Source organism: Bubalus bubalis, chromosome X (genome assembly GCF_019923935.1).
Source record: "Bubalus bubalis isolate 160015118507 breed Murrah chromosome X, NDDB_SH_1, whole genome shotgun sequence".
Classification (NCBI taxonomy): domain Eukaryota; kingdom Metazoa; phylum Chordata; class Mammalia; order Artiodactyla; family Bovidae; genus Bubalus; species Bubalus bubalis.
The window spans coordinates 76,664,358-76,690,170 of NC_059181.1; the positions used below are offsets into that span (position 1 = coordinate 76,664,358).

At 35.1% G+C, this 25,813-nt stretch overlaps 1 protein-coding gene across 1 annotated transcript in view; it reads left to right on the forward strand.

The window, feature by feature from the left end:
• Positions 1-25,813, forward strand: part of DACH2 (dachshund family transcription factor 2) — a 798,816-nt gene that overhangs the window by 193,730 nt on the left and 579,273 nt on the right. Inside the window, exon 2 of the mRNA XM_044936484.2 lies at positions 16,932-16,970. Coding sequence (XP_044792419.2) covers positions 16,932-16,970 — 39 coding nt within the window. The remainder of the gene's footprint in view (positions 1-16,931; positions 16,971-25,813) is intronic.

Consider the following 25,813-nt stretch of genomic DNA (forward strand, 5'->3'; position numbering starts at 1 on the left):
GAGAGATATTTTTGTGAATTTGACTTCAAAGGCAAGGGGAACAAAAGCAAAAATAAGCAAGTGGGACTATATCAGACTAAAAAAAAAACTTCTGTATAGCCAAGAAAACATCATAAAAATGAAAATGCAGTCTCCTGAATAGGAGAAGATATTTGCAAATCATAGATCCAAGGGATTAATATCCAAAATAAATAAAGAGCTCATACAACTCAGCAGCAAAGAAATCAATTAAGAATGGGCAAAGAATATCTCAGTAGACACTTTTTCAAAGAATATATACAGATGGCAAACAAGTATATAAATATATTCAACATCACTAATTATTAGTAAAATGCAAGTCAGAATCACGAGATGTCACCTCACACTTGTTAGAGTGGTGATTATTGAAAAGACAAGGAATAACAAATGATGGAAAAGTTGTGGAGAAAAGGATACATCTGTACACTGTTGGTGGGACTGTAAATTGGTGCAGTCATTATGGAAAACAGTATGGAGATACCTCAAAAAATTAAAACCAGAACTACCAAATGACCCATTTATTCCACTTCTGGGTATTTTTCCAAAGAACATGAAAACACTAATTTGAAAGATACATGAACCCAATGTTTGTGGCAGCATTGTTTACAATAGCCAAGACATGGAAACAATCGAAGTGTTCATTGATGGATGAAATATTAAGGAATATGGAATATATATATATGATGGAATACTACTCAACCATGTAAAAGATGAAATTATGCCATTTGTGACAACATGGCTGGACCTTGAAGGTGTTATGCTAAGTAAAATAAGTCAAATGAAGAAAGACAAATAGCATATGATTTCACTCATTTGTGGACTATTAAAACAAAACAAACTACAACAAATGAAAATGAATACATAGATATGAAGAACAGATTGGGGTTTGAGGGTGGGTGAATGGGGTCAACTGTATGGTAATGGATGGTAACTAAACTTGTAGTGGTGATCCCTTTGTGGTGTATATAGATGTTGAACTATAATGTTGTATACCTAAAATTGATATAATAATAATAGTAATAATGATAATAATAATTAAACAGAGAACTAATTGAATCTTTCAGCCAAGTTGTAAGAGATAGAAACAATTCTCATTAGAAGATCTGCATTACTAGCTAGGGCTCTCTGAATTTGTGTGTTTCTTCCAGTCACTTTATCCAATGATTAAATAAACTTGTTTACAGTACTAGTCAGAGTAGATTTAGTTGAGACAAAAATGTGTTTTCCAAATTATCTCCTCTGAGTCTTCTCAAACACTCACGTGCACACGCACACACACACACACACACACACACACACACACACACACATTCCAGATCTGGGTAGTAATTAATAGAATTGTGATAGGGCCTCTCCAACCCTGCTCTGATAATCCTCTTCTTTTTAACCTCTAATATTTGGCCTCCAGCAAACAGTATGGAACAGACTCATCACGAGAATTTCAGCCAGAAGGATTGCCCAGCAGCATGGTAACAAAACTTGGTAGGGAAAAAGCCCCTCTTAGGAGCCCATTCTTCCTCTCAACTCATGTTTGATTATTCTTGATTGAAAAAAGAAAAAAATATATATAGTCTCTGTTTTGCTAATGACTGGTGAAAGAATGCTGTGAACTTGGTGTTAAGACTGAAATGTTATGCACTTTCTATAGAAAGCCAGTTTTAACAGTTATATGTGTTACTATATAACAATCCTAGTAACAATCTGATGAATGGAGGTTGAATGGAACCTTCAGCTCCTTGGATAAGAAACTAGGCCTGCAGGATATCATTAAAATTTCCATTTTTAAAACTTTCAAATTATATCCTTGAAAATGATGAGTTAGTGTCATAGAGCCAGGTTGCATAGCCAGTAGGAAGTGAGATGTTAATGGATGTTATGTATCAGTAAAGAATATGCCACAAGAGAAAGGAATAAATAGGGCCATCATGGTTTACCTTATGTGCTGTTAACTAAAAAGGATATCTTTAGGTTCTTACAGATAATTTTATTACAATTAAGTTTAATTTCTGTTAGTTCTGATGAAGAATATAAGTGCTATTATAAACTTGAAAAATTCAAGGTCAAATGAAGAATTAAGATGAAATATATTGCAATGCAATTTCATATGGAAAGATCATCTGTGAGCTGAGCTCAATTTTAATATTATACATTAAAAATGTCCACCCTCGAAAATCTGTGACATCTTGAACACAGGATTTTCTGATATCTTTAGGGCAAGGAAAGGAATCATAAACTTTTGTGGTCATGTAGAAGACTGATGACCCAGAGGGATGGTACAGGGAGGGTAGAGGGAGGGGGGTTCAGGATGGGGAACACATGTACACCCATGGCAAATTCATGTTGATGTATGGCAAAACAAGTACAATATTGTAAAGTAATTAGCCTCCAATTAAAATAATAAATTTAAATTAAAAAAATAAAGGAAGGTAAGATAAGAAAATGTTAAATTCTGATTTCAATTGACTAGAATGATTCTCCCTGCACATTTGATTTATCTTTTCATTTTAGATTTGTGGTTCCTTTAAGATTGTTTTTCTGTATTTAAATATTCATTGTTTGCATAACATCCATATAATGGTATCCATTTTGTTATATATCTATATGTCTTCTCTTCCTAGAAACATTATAGGCATTTGTAGGATAGTAATATAGAATCAGATGTTTCTATATCAAGATCATTACCACTCTGCAGAATGATCTCTTTCCCAAAGATATTTCCTTCTGAACTTCATATTTCTGTTCTGTTGGCATCTTTATATAAAGCACTGGAGGAGAGATAGATGGAGCATAAGAGTGAAACACTTATCCAGGTACATGGATTAGAATGGACATTTCTAACAATGCATTTTTCTGGTTTTCCCCAAGAAAATAAGATCAACAAATTTTTCATTTTTGAGCACCTTATAAAGATTTAAGGAAAAAGCACACCTTTACATTTTGTAGTATCAACAAAATGCATATTTTCACCCTATTGTTTAATACTGCAGTAGTGTTATTTATGTAATTGTTATTCTTCCAAAGGCTTGCAGCTAATGTACATTCCTTTTTGATTTGAGTGCATTTTCCTCCCATCCTTTCCTAAGAAGAGATTGAATCTCTTTTTATCTTTTTGGTAATGAGAAACTTTAAAAAGCCAATGCTAAATGATTTCCAAGCAAAAAGTTTGAACTCAGATACATGACCAATAAATAAATTTTTCAAAAAACACTTTTACCCCAATGACATTAGAAGAAGCAAAATGTACATGTTAGATAATATTTTAGTGGTAACTTAATATTTGTTTTATTTTTATTAAACCATTTATTTTGTATTGGGCTATCACCAATTAACAATGTTGTGATAGTTTCAGGTGAACAGCGAAGGGGACTCAGCCATACATATACATGTATCCATTCTCCCCCAGACTTCCCTCTCTTTCAGGCTGCCACATAACATCGAGCAGAGTTCTATGTGCTATACAGTAGGTCCTTGGTGGTTATGCATTTTAAATATGTGTGTAATGTGTACCTATCCATCTCAAATCCCCTATTACTTCCCCCACTAGCAACCAGAAGTTCCTTTTCTTAAGTCTGTGAGTCTCTTTCGGTTTTGTAAGTTATTTTAATGGTGATCCAAAATATGCATTTTTTGTAGAAGAGTATATTTTGAGGTATAGTATACATTGTTATTCTTCGGGACCCTTGAAAAATCCATTATTAACAACAATGTTATTAATTCAGAACACATATAAAACCTGAAATAACCTTTTGGAAATGAAAGAACAGCTTGTCTTTTTTTCTGCCCCATCTGGCAATTTGCTAAAATTTGAAAAACCCTTTAAAGTGTACCTGCTTGTGAAGCATCTTTCAGTAACAATATAAAATTTATAATATTATACATAATTTTATTATTTTGTGTGAAGACCTTCTGCCTATTTTTGGTCATTATTGTTTTAATTGGAGTGTTTAAAGTCACCAGAGGTAAATTGCGACTATTACTTGATGTTATAGTTTTAAAATACGTGGTTGGTATCTAAGGATGCTGGTTATTGAAATAATGATACCTTTTCAGCTTATATATGATTTTTCTATTGAATAATTTTTATTGTATTATTTGATCCCAATATTTCAAAATGAGAATTCCAATGATTTTCTTGATATCTTATCACAGGATAAAGAGAGATGTAATGAAGTTTCAGTGTGTATAATCATGCCAAGATTATTATTCATTTTGTTAACACTTTTTCTCTCTGCAAAATAAAATTGTTTCATAATTAAGTATAGTGTTTAAAGAAGGGCTTTATTTGCAAGGTGTCAAGATACAGTGAACTTAATTGGTGTACAATGACTTTATAATTTTTTATTCAGTAGATACAAGCATTTTTATATTATCACAAAAGATATAAACTTAATAAACTATTCATTTTTATAAAATATTCTAAACCCAGTGTACAGCTTGTATCATATGACAGAATGTTGAATATTTTGACATGAAAATGAAGTTGAATAGAAGAATACAGAGTAAATTATATCCATTTTCTCTATGGAAGTACAGATTCAAACTATTTCTTTTGCAGCATTTAAAAAATAATAGAGACCACCACTCATTTAAAAATTCAGAAATAGAAAATTTACTTACCAGATGTTACCTTGATGGTACCAAACATGATATAGTAAATGAACATCTGATCCATATTAGTAAATCTCTTTAATACCACCAAATGATTAAACCTATAGTCAAACATATTGAATTATGTCAGAAAATACTTGGATTATTTTTGCTTTTCACTGGATAAATATTCATTGTGTATTTAATGAGTGTTGGTCTTTAGAACAATGCTGCTGCTGCTGCTGCTAAGTCGCTTCAGTCGTGTCCAACCCTGTGCGACCCCATAGACAGCAGCCCACCAGGCTCCCCCTTCCCTGGGATTCTCCAGGCAAGAACACTGGAGTGGGTTGCCATTTCCTTCTCCAATGCAGGAAAGTGAAAAGTTAAAGTGAAGTTGCTCAGTCGTGTCCAACTCTTAGTGACCCCATGAACTGCAGCCTACCAGGCTCCTCCGTCCATGAGGTTTTCCAGGCAAGAGTACCGGAGTGGGACTTAAATATTCAATTAAGAAAGTGTTGAGTGTTTACATAGTCATTATAGCCCAGGACAAAGACAAATGTAAAATTTAGACTAGTCCATGATTTCAATTATACTGTGAGGTATAAATCCAGAGAGAGAGAATTTTTAGAGCATTAATTTTAACAATGGAAGTCATTGAATTATAATGTATATAGGTGTGTATATATGTGTATGTATATATGCAGAATGAAGCAGGACAAAGACTAATAGAGTTTTGCCAAGAAAATGCACTGGTCATCGCAAACACCCTCTACCAACAACACAAGAGAAGACTCTACACATGGACATCACCAGATGGTCAACACCAGAATCACACTGATTATATTATTTGCAGCCAAAGATGGAGAAGCTCTATACAGTCAACAAAAACAAGACAAGGAGCTGACTGTGGCTCAGATCATGAACTCCTTATTGCCAAATTCAGACTGAAATTGAAGAAAGTAGGGAAAACCACTAGGCCATTCAGGTATGACCTAAATCAAATCCCTTATGATTATACAGTGGAAGTGAGAAATAGATTTAAGGGACTAGATCTGATAGATAGAGTGCCTGATGAACTATGGACTGAGGTTCATGACATTGTACAGGAGACAGGGATCAAGACCATCCCCATGGAAAAGAAATGCAAAAAAAGCAAAATGGCTGTCTGGGGAGGCCTTACAAATAGCTGTGAAAAGAAGAGAAGTGAAAAGCAAAGGAGAAAAGGAAAGATATAAGCATCTGAATGCAGAGTTCCAAAGAATAGCAAGAAGAAATAAGAAAGCATTCCTCAGCGATCAATGCAAAGAAATAGAGGAAAACAACAGAATGGGAAAGACTAGAGATCTCTTCAAGAAAATTAGAGATACCAAGGGAACATTTCATGCAAAGATGGGCTCGATAAAGGACAGAAATGGTATGGACCTAACAGAAGCTGAACAAATTAAGAAGAGATGGCAAGAATACACAGAAGAACTGTACAAAGAAGATCTTCATGACCCAGATAATCACGATGGTGTGATCACTCATCTAGAGCCAGACATCCTGGAATGTGAAGTCAAGTGGGCCTTAGAAAGCCTCATTATGAACAAAGCTAGTGGAGATGATTGAATTCCAGTTGAGCTATTCCAAATCCTGAAAGATGATGCTGTGAAAGTGTTGCACTCAATATGCCAGCAAATTTGGAAAACTCAGCAGTGGCCACAGGACTGGAAAAGGTCAGTTTTCATTCCAATCCCAAAGAAAGGCCATTCCAAAGAATGCTCAAACTACCGCACAATTGCACTCATCTCACACGCTAGTAAAGTAATGCTCAAAATTCTCCAAGCCAGGCTTCAGCAATATGTGAACCGTGAACTTCCTGATGTTCAAGCTGGTTTTAGAGAAGGCAGAGGAACCAGAGATCAAATTGTCAACATCTGCTGGATCATGGAAAAAGCAAGAGAGTTCCAGAAAAGCATCTATTTCTGCTTTATTGACTATGCCAAAGCCTTTGACTGTGTGGATCACAATAAACTGTGGACAATTCTTCAAGTGATGGGAATACCACACCACCTGATCTGCCTCTTGAGAAATTTGTATGCAGGTCAGGAAGCAGCAGTTAGAACTGGACATGGAACAACAGACTGGTTCCAAATAGGAAAAGGAGTACATCAAGGCTGTATATTGTCACCCTGCTTATTTAACTTCTATGCAGAGTACATCATGAGAAACGCTGGACTGGAAGAAACACAAGCTGGAATCAAAATTGCCGGGAGAAATTTCAATAACCTCAGATATGCAGATGAGACCACCAGGGTAGAAAGTGAAGAGGATCTAAAAAGCCTCTTGATGAAAGTGAAAGAGGAGAGTGAAAAAGTTGGCTTAAAGCTCAACATTCAGAAAACGAAGATCATGGCATCTGGTCCCATCACTTCATGGGAAATAGATGGGGTAACAGTGGAAACAATGTCAGACTTCATTTTTCTGGGCTCCAAAATCACTGCAGATGGTGACTGCAGCCATGAAATTAAAAGACGCTTACTCCTTGGAAGGAAAGCTATGACCAACGTAGATAGCATATTCAAAAGCAGAGACATTACTTTGCCAACAAAGGTCCGTCTAGTCAAGGCTATGGTTTTTCCTGTGGTCATGTATGGATGTGAGAGTTGGACTGTGAAGAAGGCTGAGCACTGAAGAATTGATGCTTTTGAACTGTGGTATTGGAGAAGACTCTTTAGAGTCCTTTGGACTACAAGGAGATCCAACCAGTCCATTCTGAAGGAGATCAGCCCTGGGATTTCTTTGGAAGGAATGATGCTAAAGCTGAAACTCCAGTACTTTGGCCACCTCATGCGAAGAGTTGACTCATTGGAAAAGACTCTGATCCTGGGAGGGATTGGGGGCAGGAGGAGAAGGGGACGACAGAGGATGAGATGGCTGGATGGCATCACTGACTCGATGGACGTGAGTCTGAGTGAACTCCGGGAGTTGGTGATGGACAGGGAGGCCTGGCGTGCTGCGATTCATAGGGTCACAAAGAGTCGGACACGACTGAGCGACTGATCTGATCTTAAAGGAAATATGTATTAGTTATGGTGCTTGCTTTTAGTTGTTTGCATTTTATATAATAAAGTCAGCAGATACACATGGAGTTAGATAGTGTTGAACAAATAGATGAAAATGTATATACTGTTAGGTCTTTTCATTTTATCTGAGGGGGATGAAGTGAGCTGGTAGACAGTATTCTGTGGGAGTGGTGTGTTTTTCTCTGTGTAACTGTTAGGCAAACTATGTCATTCGTTTTCTTTAGTTCTGGAAATTTTCCAATCAAGAGGTTCCAAATAAAACTAATTTTCTAAAGAAGAAATTTAAAAAAACCAAAAAACAAAAAAACTATAATGTTCTAGATGAATGACAGCTTATTTTTACCTACATTCAGGGTTATCCCTGGTCACTCAGGCGGTAAAAAACCTGCCTACAATACAGGAGACCCAGTTTCAGTCTGTGGGTTAGGAAGACCCCTTGAAGAAGGGAATGGCTACCCATTCCAGTATTCTTGCCTGGCAAATTCCATGGACAGAGGATCCTGACAGGCTACAGTCCATGGGGACGCAAAAAGTTGGATACAACTGAGCAACTAACACTTTCACTTTTCACTTTCACTTTTTCAGGGTTAAAAGAAAGATCTAAAATTCTGTGGGATAGATGATGAGATTACAACATTAGTATAACCTCACTTAGAGTGTTATGCTTAGTTCTAGTTACCATATTTTTAAAAAAGATGTAGCATTGGAAAAATGGAATTAGATTGACTTTAGGGCTACCTGATATTAGCTGTGAAAACATACTAGAACCCAGAACAGAATAGAATTATGAATTTCTATAATCTTTAAAGAGAACAGTTGAAGAAGATTTAATTGAAAATAAACTCACTTCAACATACATATAATGTTAGCTTTTTTTTTTTTTTTTTTTTTTTTTTTGCTCCACTGGGTCTTAGTTGTAGCATGTGGAATCTAGTTCCCTGAGCAGGGATAGAACCTGGGCCCCCTGCATTGGGAGCATAGAATTTTAGCCACTGGACCAACAAAAGAGTCCCAATTCTGTTTTTATTACAATACAGATAATTGTAAAGAGATGCATAAATTCAGTGGAAGTGAAATTTGCTGAAACAAACTATCTGTACTCCTCAGGATTTCAAGTCAATTTTTCTGTAGCATCAAATAGAACAACGCTTTCCTGATTTACTTTGTGAGGTAAAATGTCTGAAGAATTTTCCTTCAGTACTTTTATGGAACATATAAAAGATATGTCCCTTAGCTGAATACCACTGACAAGCATCACAATAACTTTTTATGAATTAAGAAAGATGTCTCCAGAGTGGCAACTATGTTGCAATAGCTACTAATTTCTCAGATAAATTTTAGTTTAATCTATTTGTATTTTAGGCAGGTAGTTGGCAACTCAAAGATCAGAGGACCACAAAGTTATTTGAGCTTGATTGGCCAGAGATGTCAATTTATCCAACCCCAGTTTTACAAATAAGGATACTGGGATCTAGAAAGGGCAAGTCATTTGCTCATGGTCACACATACAATTGTATCAGTCAGTTCAGTTGCTCAGTTGTGTCCAACTCTTCACGACACCATATGCTGCAGCACGCCAGGTTTCCCTGTCCATCACCAACTCCTGGAGCTTGCTCAAACTCATGTCTGTTGACTTGGTGATGCCATCCAACCATCTCATCCTCTGTCATCTCCTTCTCCTGCCTTCAATCTTTCCTAGCATCAGGGTATTTTCCAATGAGTCAGTTCTTTGCATCAGGTGGCCAAAGTATTAGAATTTCAGACTTGGCATCAGTCCTTCCAATGAATATTCAGGATAGATTTCCTTCAGAATGGACTGGTTTGGTCTCCTTGCAGTCTAAGGGACTCTCAAGAGTCTTCTCCAACACCACAGTTCAAAAGCATCAATTCTTCAGTGCTCAGCTTTCTTTATGGTCCAACTCTCACATCCATACATGATTACTGGAAGAACCTAGCTTTGACTAGATGGACTTTGTTGGCAAGGTAATGTCTCTGCTTTTTAATACACTGGTTTGTCATAGGTTTGTCTAGGTTTGTCATAGCTTTTCTACCAAAGAGCCAGTGTATTTTGATTTCATGCTGCAGTCACCATCTGCAGTGATTTTGGAGCCAAGAAAATAAAGACTTTCACTGTTTCCATTGTTTCCCCATTTGCCTTAAAGTAATGGGACCGGATGCCATGATCTTCATTTTTTGAACGTTGAGTTTTAAGCCAACTTTTTAACTCTCCTCTTTCACTTTCATCCAGAGGCTGTTTAGTTCTTCTTCAATTTCTGCCATAAGGGTGGTGTAAGCTGTATATCTGAGGTTACTGATACTTCTTTTGGCAATCTTGATTCCAGCTTGTGCTTCATCCAGACCGGATTTTCGCTTGATGTACTTTGCATGTAAGTTAAATAAGCAGGGTGACAATATACAGCCTTGACATACTCCTTTCCCAGTTTGGAACCAGTCTATTGTTCCATATTCAGTTCTAAGTGTTGCTTCTTGACCTTCAAATAGGTTTCTCAGGAGGCAGGTAAGGTGGTCTGATATTCCCATCTCTTTCAGAATTTCCCACAGTTTATTGTGATCCGCACAGTCAAAGGCTTTGGTGTAGTCAATAAAGCAGAAGTAGATGTTTTTTTTTTTGTTTTTGTTTTTTTTTTTTTTTTTCTGGAACTCTGTTGCTTTTTCTATGATCCAACGAATTTGACAATCTGATCTCTGGTTCCTCTTCCTTTTCTAAATTCAGCTTGAACATCTGGAAATTCTCAGTTCATGTACTGTTGAAGCCTGGCTTGGAGAATTTTGAGCATTATTTTGCTAGGATGTGACATGAGTACAATTGTGCTGTAGTTTGAACATTCTTTGGCATTTCCCTTCTTTGGAACTGGAATGAAAACTGACCTTTTCCAGTCCTGTGGCCACTGCTGAGTTTTCCAAATTTGCTGGCATATTGAGTGGAGTGCTTTAACAGCATCATCAGTTCATACATACAGCATCATACAGTTGCATAGTTGATACTAGTACCCAAGTCTCCTTATGTCTTGTTCAATGTTCTTTCTGTTAATACTATTGCTTACAGAATAGGTTGTTGTTTAAAAATTCATTTATAGCTAGGTTTCATGAAATTTGGAAGATCAGATTTCATGGAAACAAAGTCATAAGCTAAGAATTCTTCTTTGCTCCATTCTATGCTTTGTTTCCATGCTAATTTAAGCTTTAAGTCATATTAATGCTAGCCTTGGACTTTCTATTGCACATATCCATTCCTTTTGATTCTCATCTCTATCTGGTCATCTCATGCAGAGGACATTGCAGTTACCTCCTACATGATCTCACCTACAAACACTTGTAGCAATTCATTCTGCCCATCTTGTCAGTTTCAACTTCCTAAAGCATGTTATCCTCTTTCTTTGTTTTCCAAAACCTATCTATTCTTCAAGTCCGAAATCAAAGATCGTCTCTTTCATCATGACTTCACTAAGCACTCTAGGTATAAGTGATGCCTTCATCTAAATTTGTATAGCTCTTAGTTTGTTATAGCTATTAAATTCTTATAGCTATCACTGTAGATATAAGTGATGCCTTCATCTAAATTCGTATAGCTTATTGGTTTGTTATAGCTGTTAAATTCTTATAGCTATCACTCTAGATATAAGTGATGCCTTCATCTAAATTCGTATAGCTTATTGGTTTGTTATAGCTGTTAAATTCTTATAGCTATCACTCTAGATATAAGTGATGCCTTCATCTAAATTCATATAGCTATTAGTTTGTTATAGCTGTTAAATTCTGATAGCTATCACTCTAGATATAAGTGATGCCTTCATCTAAATTCGTATAGCTATTAGTTTTATAGCTATTAAATTCTTAAGCTATTAGCATTCAACTTTAATTCATCAGATATTTTTGAGTTCCTATTCTATGCTAGGAAATCATGTGGAGTTTACTACTCACAGACTTTCAGTGCAATAATTTGTGACTATAATATATTTCTTATTTCAGATTATAATATACTTGATAACAGGGACCATGCTTGAAGATTTTTGTACTCTCCATAGCCCCATAGCAAAGAGCCTTTTGTACATAGTTGATGATCTGTAAATATTTGTAGATATATTTTGAGCTAAGAAGGTGCTATCAGGGAGATGAAAGTGGCCTCTGTAGGATCAGTACACAAACTGTTAGATATCATTTATAACTATTTGAAGAGCTTCCCTTAACTCTTAAAGAAGTTTATTCTTTACATATCATGAAAGTGATAAAATGATCAAGGAAGAAATATCAAGGAAAAGGGGATATTTCATTCATACTCAGATAAATATTGTCAACAATAGGAAGTGGAAGAACACTGAATCGGATTAAAAACACTTCAATCTCAGTTTCTACATATATACAAATGGGACAGTGTTTCAACCCCACTTTTGCATATAGAGTAGTTGTACTGCATTACTTAATGATGAGAACTGTAAAACTGTAACAGTAAGGTGTTTTGTTACTGTAAATCTATGTAACTATAAGGTATTATTATTTAATGGAATTCTGAATTCAAAAAAGAGCTATTTCAAAATGTAATAATTTGTAATGTTAAGTACTTGCCTCTCATATCTTAATTGGTGATAATATGCTTTTAATTTAATCTTATTTTATTTTATGATGGTAGAGTGATCCTTGTCAGAGATTAAATCAAGGGAGGAATGTAAGGGACTTAATAGACTTTCAGATACATACTTTTCTTCATTCCCACTCCTGCCCCTTACCATTACATTGAGAGCATATCCAGATCAAGATTGCTATGCTCTGACAGTGCTTGATTGTCTTCATCTGCAGCAAGACTAAACCAGATAGGATTACCAGAATAATCAACTGGCAAATGAACTCATTTTGTTAGAAACAGCTTAGCTGAGTTCTGCCTATAGAACTGTCAGTGTTTCACATTTAATTTAAGCTTCACTAAACAAATAAGCCAAATGTTAAAAAAAGTAAAGGTATAATTAAAATAAAATTTAAACTATTCTTTCTCTCCTGAGTAACTTCATAATGATTCTATATTTTTACCTATCAAAAGTTTAGACTACTTGATGCCATCAATTAAATTTGAGCTCATGATATTTCTAATCAACTTTAGCTACTCAGTGAAAGTTTACTAATTCTAAAACACCCTGGCTGTCCTTGTAGAAATTAAGCCCCATCGTGAATGATGTAAATCAGTGTAGCATAGAAGAAATATGTTCTTAAGATATATTTTATTAAAATAAGCTTGAAGACTGTACAATGATGGATTTAAATGAGTAAATTGTCCCATTACATAACTAATTTCCTGTTCATTTGGCAACTTTTTACTGAATGCTTACTTTGTGAACAAGAAACCTAAACTCATTCTTCAATGGAAATTCTATTTCAAAAGAAAAATAGATCTAAAATGCATAAATAAATAAAATATTTACACATTACTATAAATGCTATGAAGGAAACACCATTTAATTCAGTAATTTAGAATTGGAGACTGCCACTAACTTCTTTATGTAGGCAGCATACGATTTATTTATTTATTAATTAATTTATTTTGGAGGCTAATTACAATATTGTTTTGGTTTTGCCATACACTGACATACTATTTAGATGTAAGTCAATTTACTATTGCCTCAGTGTGTTATCAAATCATCAAAAACAAGTTAACTAAAATCTGATAAAGCTGTGATTGCACCCAGTGTCTCCGGGCTTTAATGTACATCTACCGTAAATGTTTGCTTTGGCTTCTAAAGCATTTCCTTAGTGTTTTCTGTGAGTCACTCTAAACATACTATAGAAAGACATAATCATCAACCAGCAGACCTGAAATATAACTAGTGTAAACAAGGTTTAAAAAGTCTCTTATGAAATGCTGGCTAAAATTCCCAAATGGACTAAGAACAGGATTCAAAGGGTCACTCATGTTTTCTCTAGCCAAACCTACAGTCATGGATAGTAAGATTGTAAGGAAAAAAATTTCCAACAGAAATATTGTGGACAAATATGCCACAAAAATAAGTGGTTTAAAATTTATGAAGGTTTTGAGAAATTTTGATGTTTAAAGCTTGATAAAATAGGAATAATTTCAGATACATTATCTAATAATTAGAATTAATTTATGTTACTATTTACAATATATATGTATTGATGCCCCCTTCTTACAAAAATTTAAAATGTTGTAAGCTCATTTATTAACTACCAATCTATCCCATATTTAATTTTCCTTTTCTTCCCTTTAGACTGACTTTAAATCCAACTGAGTTTTTAAAGAGTCAAGCTCATGCACCAAAGTATTTCAGAAAAAACATATTTAATATGACCAAAGTTTTTATTATCCTTAAATAGTTCTAGGAAAAATAAATTTCTGAATTTTATGGAGGAAAAGAGGAAGTTCTTTTATTGTTTGGGTTCTTGAATGAGAAAATCATGCCTTTAGAGACTTAAGTGATCAAGAGGCTGTTTGGATGCCCTCTGGAAACTTAAGTAGGCCTAAAATATCCAGGCCTGTATTTTTATATTTTTAAAATGAAAGATACGTTCAGCTCCTTTTTCTTTTGACATACATTCTTGTCAAAGAATTTCTGGGATCCCTAAAGAGATTAAACAGGTTTATAAAAGCTGCTGTGGAGTAAGAGTTGGCATATAAAATGAAGAAAGTTATTAGAGTGAAGAAAGTTTCCTAAAGGCTCCAACAGTGGAAATGCAACAGTTACCCATTACCATGATGTAATCACATCTCCAATGAGAAACTAAAAAAAAATTACCAACACAGATTTACTTGTCATTTATCCCCTACAGATAAAGTTAGAAGTAGAGGCAGGGTAGGACATATTTATTACATTTGTTTCCCAAATCAGCATTTTGTTTATTGCATTGGGCCAGGAAAACACATTAAATGACTAAATGATCTTGTCTGCGAACAGCTAAAGCCGAATTTAGTAGTCTCTAAAGTATGGCAATATGTGCAAGTTAATCGCTGACTCATTTAAAAGCATAGGAAACATTTTTTTCTAGTTTTATTGAGGTAGCTGACAAAATTTGTATGTTTTTTAAATAATCATTTTATTTATCTATTTATTTGGCTGGTCTTTGTTGCTGTGCATGGGCTTTCTCTACTTTTGATGATGAATGGGGGCTACTCACTAGTTGCAGTGTGCTGGCTTATCATTGCAGTGGCTTCTCTTGTTGCAGAGCTGGGCTGTAGGGCACAGGAGCTTCAGTAGTTGCTGAATGTGGGCTCTGTAGTTACAGTTCCCATTCTCTAGACCACAGGCTCAATATTTATGGCACACAGGCTTAGTTGCTCTTTGGCATGTAGAATCTTCCTAAACCAGGGATCAAACTCATGTCTCCTGTGGATTCTTCACTACTGAGCCACCATGGAAGCCCAATTTGTATGTTTTTAAGGTGTACAATCATTTTACATATATTAAAACATAGAAAATGTTTTATTGATCTTTTGGAAATTTGAATATATGGCAACTACTTTGATTGAATGATACTGCTTCTGAACAAATTCAGAAATGTAGAAATCATGTTTTGTTTTGAATGTCAAAAATAAAGTATCTGTATTTATCTTGTGGTCCCTAAGGTCCTGAAGTTATAACTAGTGTTAGGCAGTATTGTAAAATGCATTCTTAAACAATTGACAAGACAAATGAGAAATTTTCAAAAGTCAAGGTAAACTCCTAATTTTCTAATAAATTTAAAAATCCTTAATAAAAGGACAGTTAGCTCATGGATATTTATATATTTATTGGATAATTCTAACAAGAATGTTTCAGAATTTGGTAATTTCAAAATCTATTTTAAATAATCTATTAAACTTAAGCTATAGAAGATTTAAATTATTTTTTCTTAACTTAGTATAATTATGTACATATGGTGACAGTCAAAAAAAGTTCTGTGGAGTTTAGAAAGTTTTATAGTTAAAGAAGGAGGATCTCTGGTGAAAGGGAAATAAGTCCTCCAACATAAAGCCCACTAGATTAAGGAAGTATGCATAATCATTGACTTGGTATGTATGAGTATATTCTACTTTAAGAAAATGTAATTTCAAAACAGGTTGGGTAAGTGAACTATAAAACAAAAACAAATAGTTCTGACAATTAAGTGACAGACACAAGAGTAGGTGAAAAATGCTCTCATTCCTTCACTGTCACTTCCTTTCCCCAGCAACCTCAGATATATGTTTGCAACTGTGGTTTATTTAAAAAATCTTTCTATAGACCTTTAAGCAGGAAAGCAGTTGCCTTTCAAAAAAAAGCTATTAGAAGGATAGATTTTGAAGAGGTGATGAACTGACCATATATATTTGTAGTGGGTATTAGAGGGAGATTCCTGTTTCTGTACTACTAAGAAATGGAATAAGGCTCAAAATAGCCAAATTACATTACTTACAGGTTTTGTTTTTCAGCTTATCATTTTAAATTTCATTGTTCTTAAAGGGTATAGGAGCACTGGGAACTATTATACTGTTAGAAATAATGGTTGTTTTATTAACTAAGATGATTATATGGGTTTTTATCAATCTCTTTTGTATATTTAACTTATTTTGTGCAGATGTGTGTATGACTGTGTATGTGTATGTGTCTGAGTGTGTGTGTGTGTGCGTGCGCACGTGTGCACATAACCCTTTTGGGGAAGATGTAAGATAGTTCAGTATTGCTTCAGAAAAAGTGTATAGTGAGCTGTGTGATTAATGGCTCCATGTTTAGGAAATTAAGGCATAGCATTGATACTGGCTTACTTTTATCATCCTGTTGGCCTGATAAAAATGAGAAAAAAATTAGAAAGGATTATTTTCCCTAAAAAGTATTGGCATACCCAATGGGATGGGAAGGAAGCCTCTTGAGAGAAAGGGAAAAGGCACAATATTCCTGAATCCTTTTTTGAAATTGTTATGACCCTAGGCCACTTTCTTCAACATAAATCTATAATGATATTTCCTTGCCTTCATACATAGAAAAGCCCTAAACCACATGACATTTCACATTATTCTTTACTCAGTGGGGATTAGACCAGAATTGTAATAACATTATTCATATATTTAAAACACTATCTGATAGCAATTCAGGCTTTCCAACTTTCTTTGTGTTTTCCCTGCTGGTGTTTCATTGTGTGTAACCTATCTAAAATTTCTGCAGAATTTAAGAAGATTTTTTTGTAAAATATAATAAAGCCTTGATTAATTGGAAACTAACTAACCAGAGCTCTCAATTAACCAGTTTTATTTATTTATTTTTTGCTACACTCTCCTTTTAGAAGGAAGAGGCAAATGACAAGAAAACAAGCTGTTAACAGGTATTTATGTATTTATTTTTTAAAAATCAACTTCCTGGGAATGTCCTGGAGCCTGTACAGATTCAGCCCAACTTCGATAATTTTGTTCCCTGTGTTATATTTACTAAGGTAGGAAAGTAGAACTGTTTAAAATTTTCAGCAGCAAATATTGAATCTTTCTTAATCCTTAATTAATAATAAAATCCAAATACCTGATTAGAATCTGTCTATCTATTTGAGGGTTTTAGTTAATTGGGGTCTTCACAGTTTCACTATTGCCAGTTAATGATCATTCATATATACTGTATTAACTGAGAGTGGATCCCGGGATCATACAGGTGGGAGATGACTTCCACCACAGAAAGCATCTCCTTTCCTGGGAACTAAAGCAGAAGCTAGAGAAAGGCTACAAAGTTGATGGGGGTTGAGTAAGGTCACTGACATAAAAATAATGTCACATATGTAAAATCATGGGAAAGTAATTCACCTGCCCTGTGGCTCTGAAATGCTTAGGAAGGTACATTCACTTTTGCAGGGCAGCACAGGCTATTAAGTGTGCTATAGCAATAATGCAAAACAAACAAACAGGCGTTCTAATCTCCTGGATTTTTCTAAGCATTAGGCACAGATATATATGCTGTAAGCATGATGCTAGTTCTAAAATATTTGAAATTATTTTTACTCTAAAAATACCTTTTTAAAGTATTTGAAACTCTTAAGATTTATACTTTATATATGTTTATATATATTTATACTTTATATATGCAATTTCAGCTAAATTGCAACCAGAGACGCCATATTGCTCAAGGCTTCATACCTTTTAGGTTGTAATGGGAACAATGAATGGGCAGTTAACAGAGATTTAAGGGACAAGGAAGGCAACCCATGATTCTAAAGTACATTTTGATATTGCCTGCCAGTAGCATCCCCTCTTCAGGTTAAGTCACCCTTTGTTGACTTTTGCCCCCTTCCTTCAGGGCTGCTCATGATGCATGTTTTATCTGTATTTTTTTTTACAAGGACAATGTCATAGGGTTGTTGGGAAGATGGGGGCCATACCATGTGATTTGTCCTGGGTTTTCAACATGGAAAATGAAAATCATCAGGGTGGCGTTTCAAATATCTGGGGTATTTTCTGTACTGAATGTTACTCTTAAATATCATGCACACTAAAGAATATCCAAGTGACCTGAAGCAGTGGATGTGCCTCCTTAAGTGCTAAACTTGTTTTTAAACTGTAACTTCAATGTTAGGGAGACTAGAACTTACTAGATTTAATTAATGAATTATTTTAACTGAAAAAGTTTAAATGGATTAAGCTTTGAGGTTAGGTTTGGGATATTGAAAACAAGTGTTTTTGATTTTATATAAATGCAATTGAATTCAGCATTGAAATGGACTTTTTAAAAGTATAATGACATGCAAATTAATGTCAACTTTTTTCTCTAAATTAAACAAAATAGTTAATAACTGTATAGATTTACTTCTAGATTAATAAGAACACACATTACATATGCAGATATATTAATCTGAACACATTATATATGCAGTTTTTACATTTGCTGTAATCAGAGAAAAACTGTGAAATGTTTTTGAAAGTATATATACTGACACACAAACTACAGAGAAACAGGAGACTCGCAAATTCTAATACCTACTGAAGCAAGGATGGTAGCATAAACGAAAGGCCATAAACAGTAGGGAGTGGTGGGGACTATGGTGACCAGGAGAACATATATTCTTTCCAAGGTAGGTTTAGTTGCTTAGTCGTGTCTGATTCTTGCAACCCCATGGACTGTAGCCCACTAGGCTCCTCTGTCCATGGGATTCTCCAGACAAGAATACTGGAGTGGGTTGCCATTTCCTTCTCCAAAGGTGGCAGCTATTACTCAACTCAGCTGATTGCTACCAGAATGGGAATTCAGGCTCAGTGTTGTTAATATCTGACTGTTTAAGAGAAGCTGGGAATCCAGAATTTTATATTAAATTCCCCAATTCTTAAATGTTGGTAACAAAGTCAATAACCGCCCCCCCCCCAAAAAAAAAAGAAAAAAAAGCAATGCTATGCAGGCAAAGCAAAACTCAACTGTGGTCTGAATTTAGCCTATGGACTTAGTTTGCAACCTTTAGTTTAAATTGTAAGTCCTCTGTGATTAAAAAAAAAAAAAAAATCTCAGTATGTTATAAATGCACCCAAAGGTCTTGATGATGGAAAATTCATATAAAGTAAATAAATAATAAGTGGAGTGCTTGTAAATAATTCCCCTGATATTAAAAACTGTGGTTATGCACTTAGTGATATTTTTCTTACTATATAGAAATAGACAAGATAGTTTTACCTCAATGTGGTTTGAAAACTAAGATGAAATCATGAATTTTTTTGTTTTCATGTTTATCAATGAAATGTGGTATGAGATCATTTCGTCTATGTCCAAAAGACAATGTTTAGGTATAGGTTCTGTCATATAATTAAGGCTACTATATAAAGCCCTATTTATGGTGCTTTAATAGGAAGAAAGCCATGTATATTAGCATGTGTTGTTTTATTTTAAATTGGCTTGCCTTTAAACAAATTCCCAATTTTATCTAGTGAAATTCCTTTGTTTTTACAAATGGTTAAAATAAGAAATAAAAGAAATGTAAGTAGTTAACACAACAAAACTTCATTTGAACTTTTAATAGGCATTGGCAAAGATAAAACAAAAGTTGGTCATTTGAGATTTTACTAAGAAGTAGCTTGGACTGATCTGGACTTTGCCTGTTTTTCTGTCTTGCCCTGGACCTTAGCACATAATCCCACTGTGCTACATTGCTTTTGACATCTGTATACCCCTTCATCACTGGCAATCCAAAAGAATATTTGTCTAAAAAGGAAACAATTAAATTCCAATCTCTCTAGGAAAAAAAAGAAAACTACCCACTGCTAAACTTGCTTTACGGAGAAGGCGATGGCACCCCACTCCAGTACTCTTGCCTGGAAAATCCCGTAAATGGAGGAGCCTGGTAGGCTGCAGTCCATGGGGTCGCTAAGAGTCGGACACGACTGAGCGACTTCACTTTCACTTTTCACTTTCATGCATTGGAGAAGGAAATGGCAACACACTCCAGTGTTCTTGCCTGGAGAATCCCAGGAATGGGGGAGCCTGGTGGGCTGCCGTCTATGGGGTCACACAGAGTCGGACACGACGGAAGTGACTTAGCAGCAAACTTGCTTTAACAACCCCTATGATATATACCATAAATCCTTAGGATGGTAAATTAATATTGTCATTTTTGATGAGAAACTTAGATGAATTTTTAAAAGGAGAAAAGTGAAAAAGAAATAAAATAATGCCAAATGTCAAATCTTAACTAAAAAATCCCCACCTTTCACTTCTTGACATATTATTCTACTTGCAGGTTTAATACAGACACATATGAAAGATGAGAAACGGTTGGACAACTGGTCAATACATATGACACCGTGTAAAACAGCTGATGTTTATTTACTTAAATAAAGTTTGGGTGGACAGTGCTTCCCTTTCTAGATCAGCAGATAGTTTTGATCAAAAGTAATCTGTTGTGTTATATGGATGAACTATGTTTAAATGAAGTAATTAATTAAAACCGCTCCCTGAAAAATTTAACAAATGGAGATTCTTAGTTAATTGGTTAATCCTCAAAGGTAGAGAATCTAAGAAATAAGTGACTTTTTGATGCATTTGACCTATGTAGACATATAAATTGGAGAAGGTGATGGCACCCCACTCCAAAACTCTTGCCTGGAAAATCCCATGGACGGAGGAGCCTGGAAGGCCGCAGTCCATGGGGTCGCTGAGGGTCGGACATGACTGAGCGACTTAACTTTCACTTTTCACTTTCATGCATTGGAGAAGGAAATGGCAACCCACTCCAGTGTTCTTGCCTGGAGAATCCCAGGGACGGGGGAGCCTGGTGGGCTGCCGTCTATGGGGTTTCACAGTCAGACACGACTGAAGCAACTTAGCAGCAGCAGGCATATAAATAAAGTTATTCAGGATAAATTTTTACAAACTAGCTTTTTTTTTTTTTTTTGCAGAACATTATAGTATCTAACAGTTTTCAAACATGATACACCTGGTGATTTTTCATGTATTAGTTCATTTAATCATCATGACAGCCCCATAAAGCAGAGCTATTATTGTGATCCTTGTTTTGCAGATGATGACATTGAGGTACAATGAAGGTTAGTGATTTATCTAAGGCCACACAGCCTACAAATACTGAGCTAGCATTTGAATCAAGGCTGTTTGATTTCAAAGTTCATATACGTTGGATCAATACATTTTATAACCTGACAACTAGAATCAGACTAATTACCAAAACATCTAATTTCATTATATGTGTGTATATATGTATATTTTATTCATTCGCTCAGTCATGTCTGACTCTTTGTGACCCCACGGACTGCAGTACTCCAGGCTTTCCTGTACTTCACTATCTTCTGGAGTTTGCTAAAATGTGTCCATTGAGTCAGTGATGCCATTCAACCATCTTGTCCTCTCTCATCCCCTTCTCCTCCTACCCTCAATCTTTCCTAGCAACAGGGTCTTTCCTAATGAGTCACCTCTTCACATCATATGGCCAAAGTATTGGAGCTTTAGTTTCAGCATCAGTCCTTCCAATGTATATTCAGGATTGATTGCCTTTAGGATTGACTAGTTTGATCTTCTTGATGTTCAAGGAACATTCAGGAGTCTTCTCCAGCACCACAGTTAAAAAACATCAATTCTTTTGTGCTCAGCCTTCTTTATGGTTCATCTCTCACATCCATATATAACTGCTGGAAAAACTCTATGGACCTTTGTTGGCAAAGTAATATCTCTGCTTTTTAATACACTGTCTAGGTTTGTCATAGCTTTTCTTCCAAGGAGCGAGTGTGTTTTAATTGCCTGGCTGCAGTCACCATTTGCAGTGATTTTGCAGCCCAAGAAAATAAAGTCTTTCACTGTTTCCATTGTTTCCCCATCTATTTGCCATGGGGCCGCCCACTTACATACTTACTGTACATTCAGAGGAGGTCATGAAGCTGAAATATATTGTGTATATAACATTAAAAAATATCATAATTATGCTTGAAATTATTGTTTTATTCCACTGTCCTAAAATCAGGAACTACAGTTTTACCATGCCAGACTCAGGATAGCCAATCTAGTTTTCTGTTTAGTTCAATCGCTCAGTTGTGTCCAGCTTTTTGCAACCCCACAGACTGCAGCACGCCAGGCTTCCCTGTCCATCACCAACTCCCAGAGCTTGCTCAAAATCATGTCCATTGAGTCAGTGATGCCATCCAATCATCTCATCCTCTGTCATCCCCTTCTCCTCCTACCTTCAATCTTTCCCAGCATCAGGGTCTTTCTCAATGAGTCAGCTCTTTGGGTCAGGTGGCTGAAGTATTGGAGCTTCAGCTTCAGCATCAGTCCTTCCAATGAAAATTCTGGACTGATTTCCTTTAGGATTGATTGGTTTGATCTCCTTGCAGTCCAAGGGACTCTGAAGAGTCTTCTCCAACACCACAGTTCAAAAGCATCAATTCTTTGGCAGTCCGCTTTCTTGATGGTCCAACTCTCACATCCATACATGACTACTTTTAAAGGGACCAAAAACATATTTGCTGAACTTAAATGTTTATAAAAAGAAAATCAGACAGCACGTATAAAAGGAGATTCAAATAGATTGACAGAATTTTCAAAATAAACCTTGGTTAGCTTTTTTCCCTTTAAATACAGTACTATAATGAACATCATATTTTCTTGTGTCCATGTGGGAGAATTCCTCTGGTGTATACGCCATAAGTGAGATTTTTGAATTGTGGGCTTTAATTTAATAGTTACTGACAAATTGCTCTTTAAATCTGATCTGGTTTGTGCTCCTACTAGCATTATATGAGTTCCTATGTCTTAACATTCTTGCAAATGTAGTAGGTATTTTTTAAACAAATATTTCTTTGAAGAAAAAAATGATTTTTTTTAATTGATTCTCTTCCATGATTATACATTACAGATGAAATATTGATTCTGATCACTTAGTGCACATAGCAATGTTTACTGACACTATTTATGCCACTATTTTTCATTTAAAATATATGAAGTTGTGATAAGCATACAAATAGTATGTAAAATTTTGTAAACTATTTTCCAGGTTACAAAGCACTTTCTCATAAAGCCTCATTTGATGAAATAGTGTGGTGTACCAGGAAGAGCTCTGGAAAATTTCAAGTCAGAAGTTCATGGCCTTAACAACCCTGAAAATCACTCTGTGGCTTGGGACCTCAATTGCTACATCTGTAAAATTAGGATGTTTGACTAAGCAGTCTCTTAGAAACAAACTATAACCTTTGATCTATGATACATATCACCCCCTTTCCTTGAACCTCAATTTACTTATTGTGCATAAAGCATAAAGCCAAAATTGAATTTTATCAATCTGTGAAAACTGTTGTAACACTCTCTCACTTATTTAAGATTATGAGTTTATCCTGTTTATCTTGTGTGTCTCTTAATTCAAGGACAATTGCGGGCATGGGAGGGATAGAAGATGGAAGCAGGTGTTCAGCATTAGAAGGACTAGACTGTCATAACACACCGTCTTGAATTAATCTTCAATGTTGCATACTCTGAAGCATCATATTTCAAATGCTGAAAATGCAGTCAAAGTTCCACCACTGTTTGTTGTGACTTTTTGTTTCTTTTCAAATTCACTTTATGCAGATTTCAGATTCAAAGAAGAGACTATTCAGTATTTTCAGCTCATTTAAGATTTGTTTCTAGCAGTGCTTTTATGGTGCTGCACACAGCTACTTAAAGTATTGAGAGGACTCAGGTTGACTATTCTGTATAGTCTGTATTTCTATTTGGATAGAGGGAGAGTAAGTAATTGGATTTTGCATTTGGAGAGACTTTTCATTAGGAAGATCTGGATCTTTAACCTGAGGTTTAACAAAGAGGTTTCAGGATTTCTTAGATTCTATATGTACCAGAAAGAACACTCAGAAGCATAACTATCTAATATTATGAGATTAAAATATAAAATGGAAAGACTTGAAACTGATCTTATTTAAACTCCTGGAATTGCAAATATGCCATGAAACACACTCACAGACACTCACATGTTCAAACACAAGTATATATACTATCTCAAGCACAGAATACCCAGAATACCTATTATTGCCAATGACTCTTAAAAAGGAAACTTTTTTTATCTATGAGAATATTGAACATAGTTATGTTTTTAGTGAAGCTTCTACTTATGGAAGTTTTCAGTTCTGGCAAACAGAATCTAAATCAGTTAATCTCTGGTGATGAAGACATTTTTAGAGACCTCTCTTTTTATGAATAGTCCTGAGAAAAATGTTTGACTGTAGCATTCCTAGGAAGTGAATTGGCTTCCTACAATTTCAATATCAGATATTTCAAGAAAATTGTGGTTCACACACTTTGTTCAAATGACCTCCAGATTAATACAATTCACATGTGCATCCTTCATTGTCCAAATGTGACAATCAGCCTAGAAAATCCCACATAAGTTGCCTTTGAGTGTTTTTACCCATTTTGGTGTATTTGTGAACTGACCCTTGGGCCCATATTTAAGAACTTCCATTGCCAGTTTTTGCTAATTGGCATCCTGCTTTACAGTTTAAGCATACTCTGAAAACCGCTATTTTGCTTACTGTATTACTTCCATTAGTTCAGTGAAGAAGAACTTTTGCCAAGTTAATCTAGATTATTTTTTTCCCTGATCATACCTATCCTATGTGGAGATGTAATTAAGTTATCTAACTTTTTCAATAAGCACTAAGTAAATCACTCAAAACAGAGATATCCCAAAACCTTTCAGCTAGTTTCTGTAGGTCAGAGCATTTTCAAGACAGCACATCTTGGGTGTAAAAAAAAAAAAAAAAAAAAGTGACTGAGAAGACTGTTGGAAAATTACCACTCTACTTTTTTGAGAAAATAAAAATCATGTTTTTTTTTTTTTTTTTTTTTTTTAAGTGGGACAGACTTTTTTTATTTATTTTAATATAAATTTATTTATTTTATTTGGAGGCTAATTACTTTACAATATTGTATTGGTTTTGCCATACATCAACATGAAACATGATTCATGTATTTTTATTTATAAAAACAGGAAAGGAAGAAATATAAGAATTGCTATTTTGCCTTTTCATCCACATTTCTAAAAACTATTGTTTGCATTTGTGATGTCAATGGATCTTTACAAAACTGTTTGAAGTGAAGTGTTAGTTGCTCAGTCATGTCTGACTCTGCAATCCCATGGACTATAGCCCCTCAGGCTCCTCTGTCCAAGGAATTCTCCAGGCCATACTGGAGTGGGTAGTCATTCCCTTCTCCAGAGGCTCTTGCTGACCCAGGGATTGAACCTGGGTCTCCTGCATTGCAGGTGAATTCTTTACTGTCTCAGAAGCTTCATGAAACCATTTACCACTGTTCTACTACTACTCCTTACTCAGTGCAGACGCTTTTGTTAGCCTGAAGGAAGCCTTGGCAAACACTTATCTTTTATCCACAAAACACCAAAATCATAGACACTTTTGTCTTAACTACTGTCTCCAAGCATACCCAGATGCTTTGTCATGGATGACGTTTAGATAATAATACTATAATATTAGTATAAAAAGATTCCTTTTTGTTATTATTGAAAATCCAGTTTGAACCTTGAGCAAGCAATTTACATGGTTTCCTTGGGATTACCTACATTCTTGTCCACTGTGACCTTGTAATTTTGCTCACAGTTGGAAATGTAATGCAGAGTGACTAAGATAATGTTGTTTACACAGACTTTAAGTAGGGTGACATTATAGTCAAGCCTGTGTCACATCACCCAAA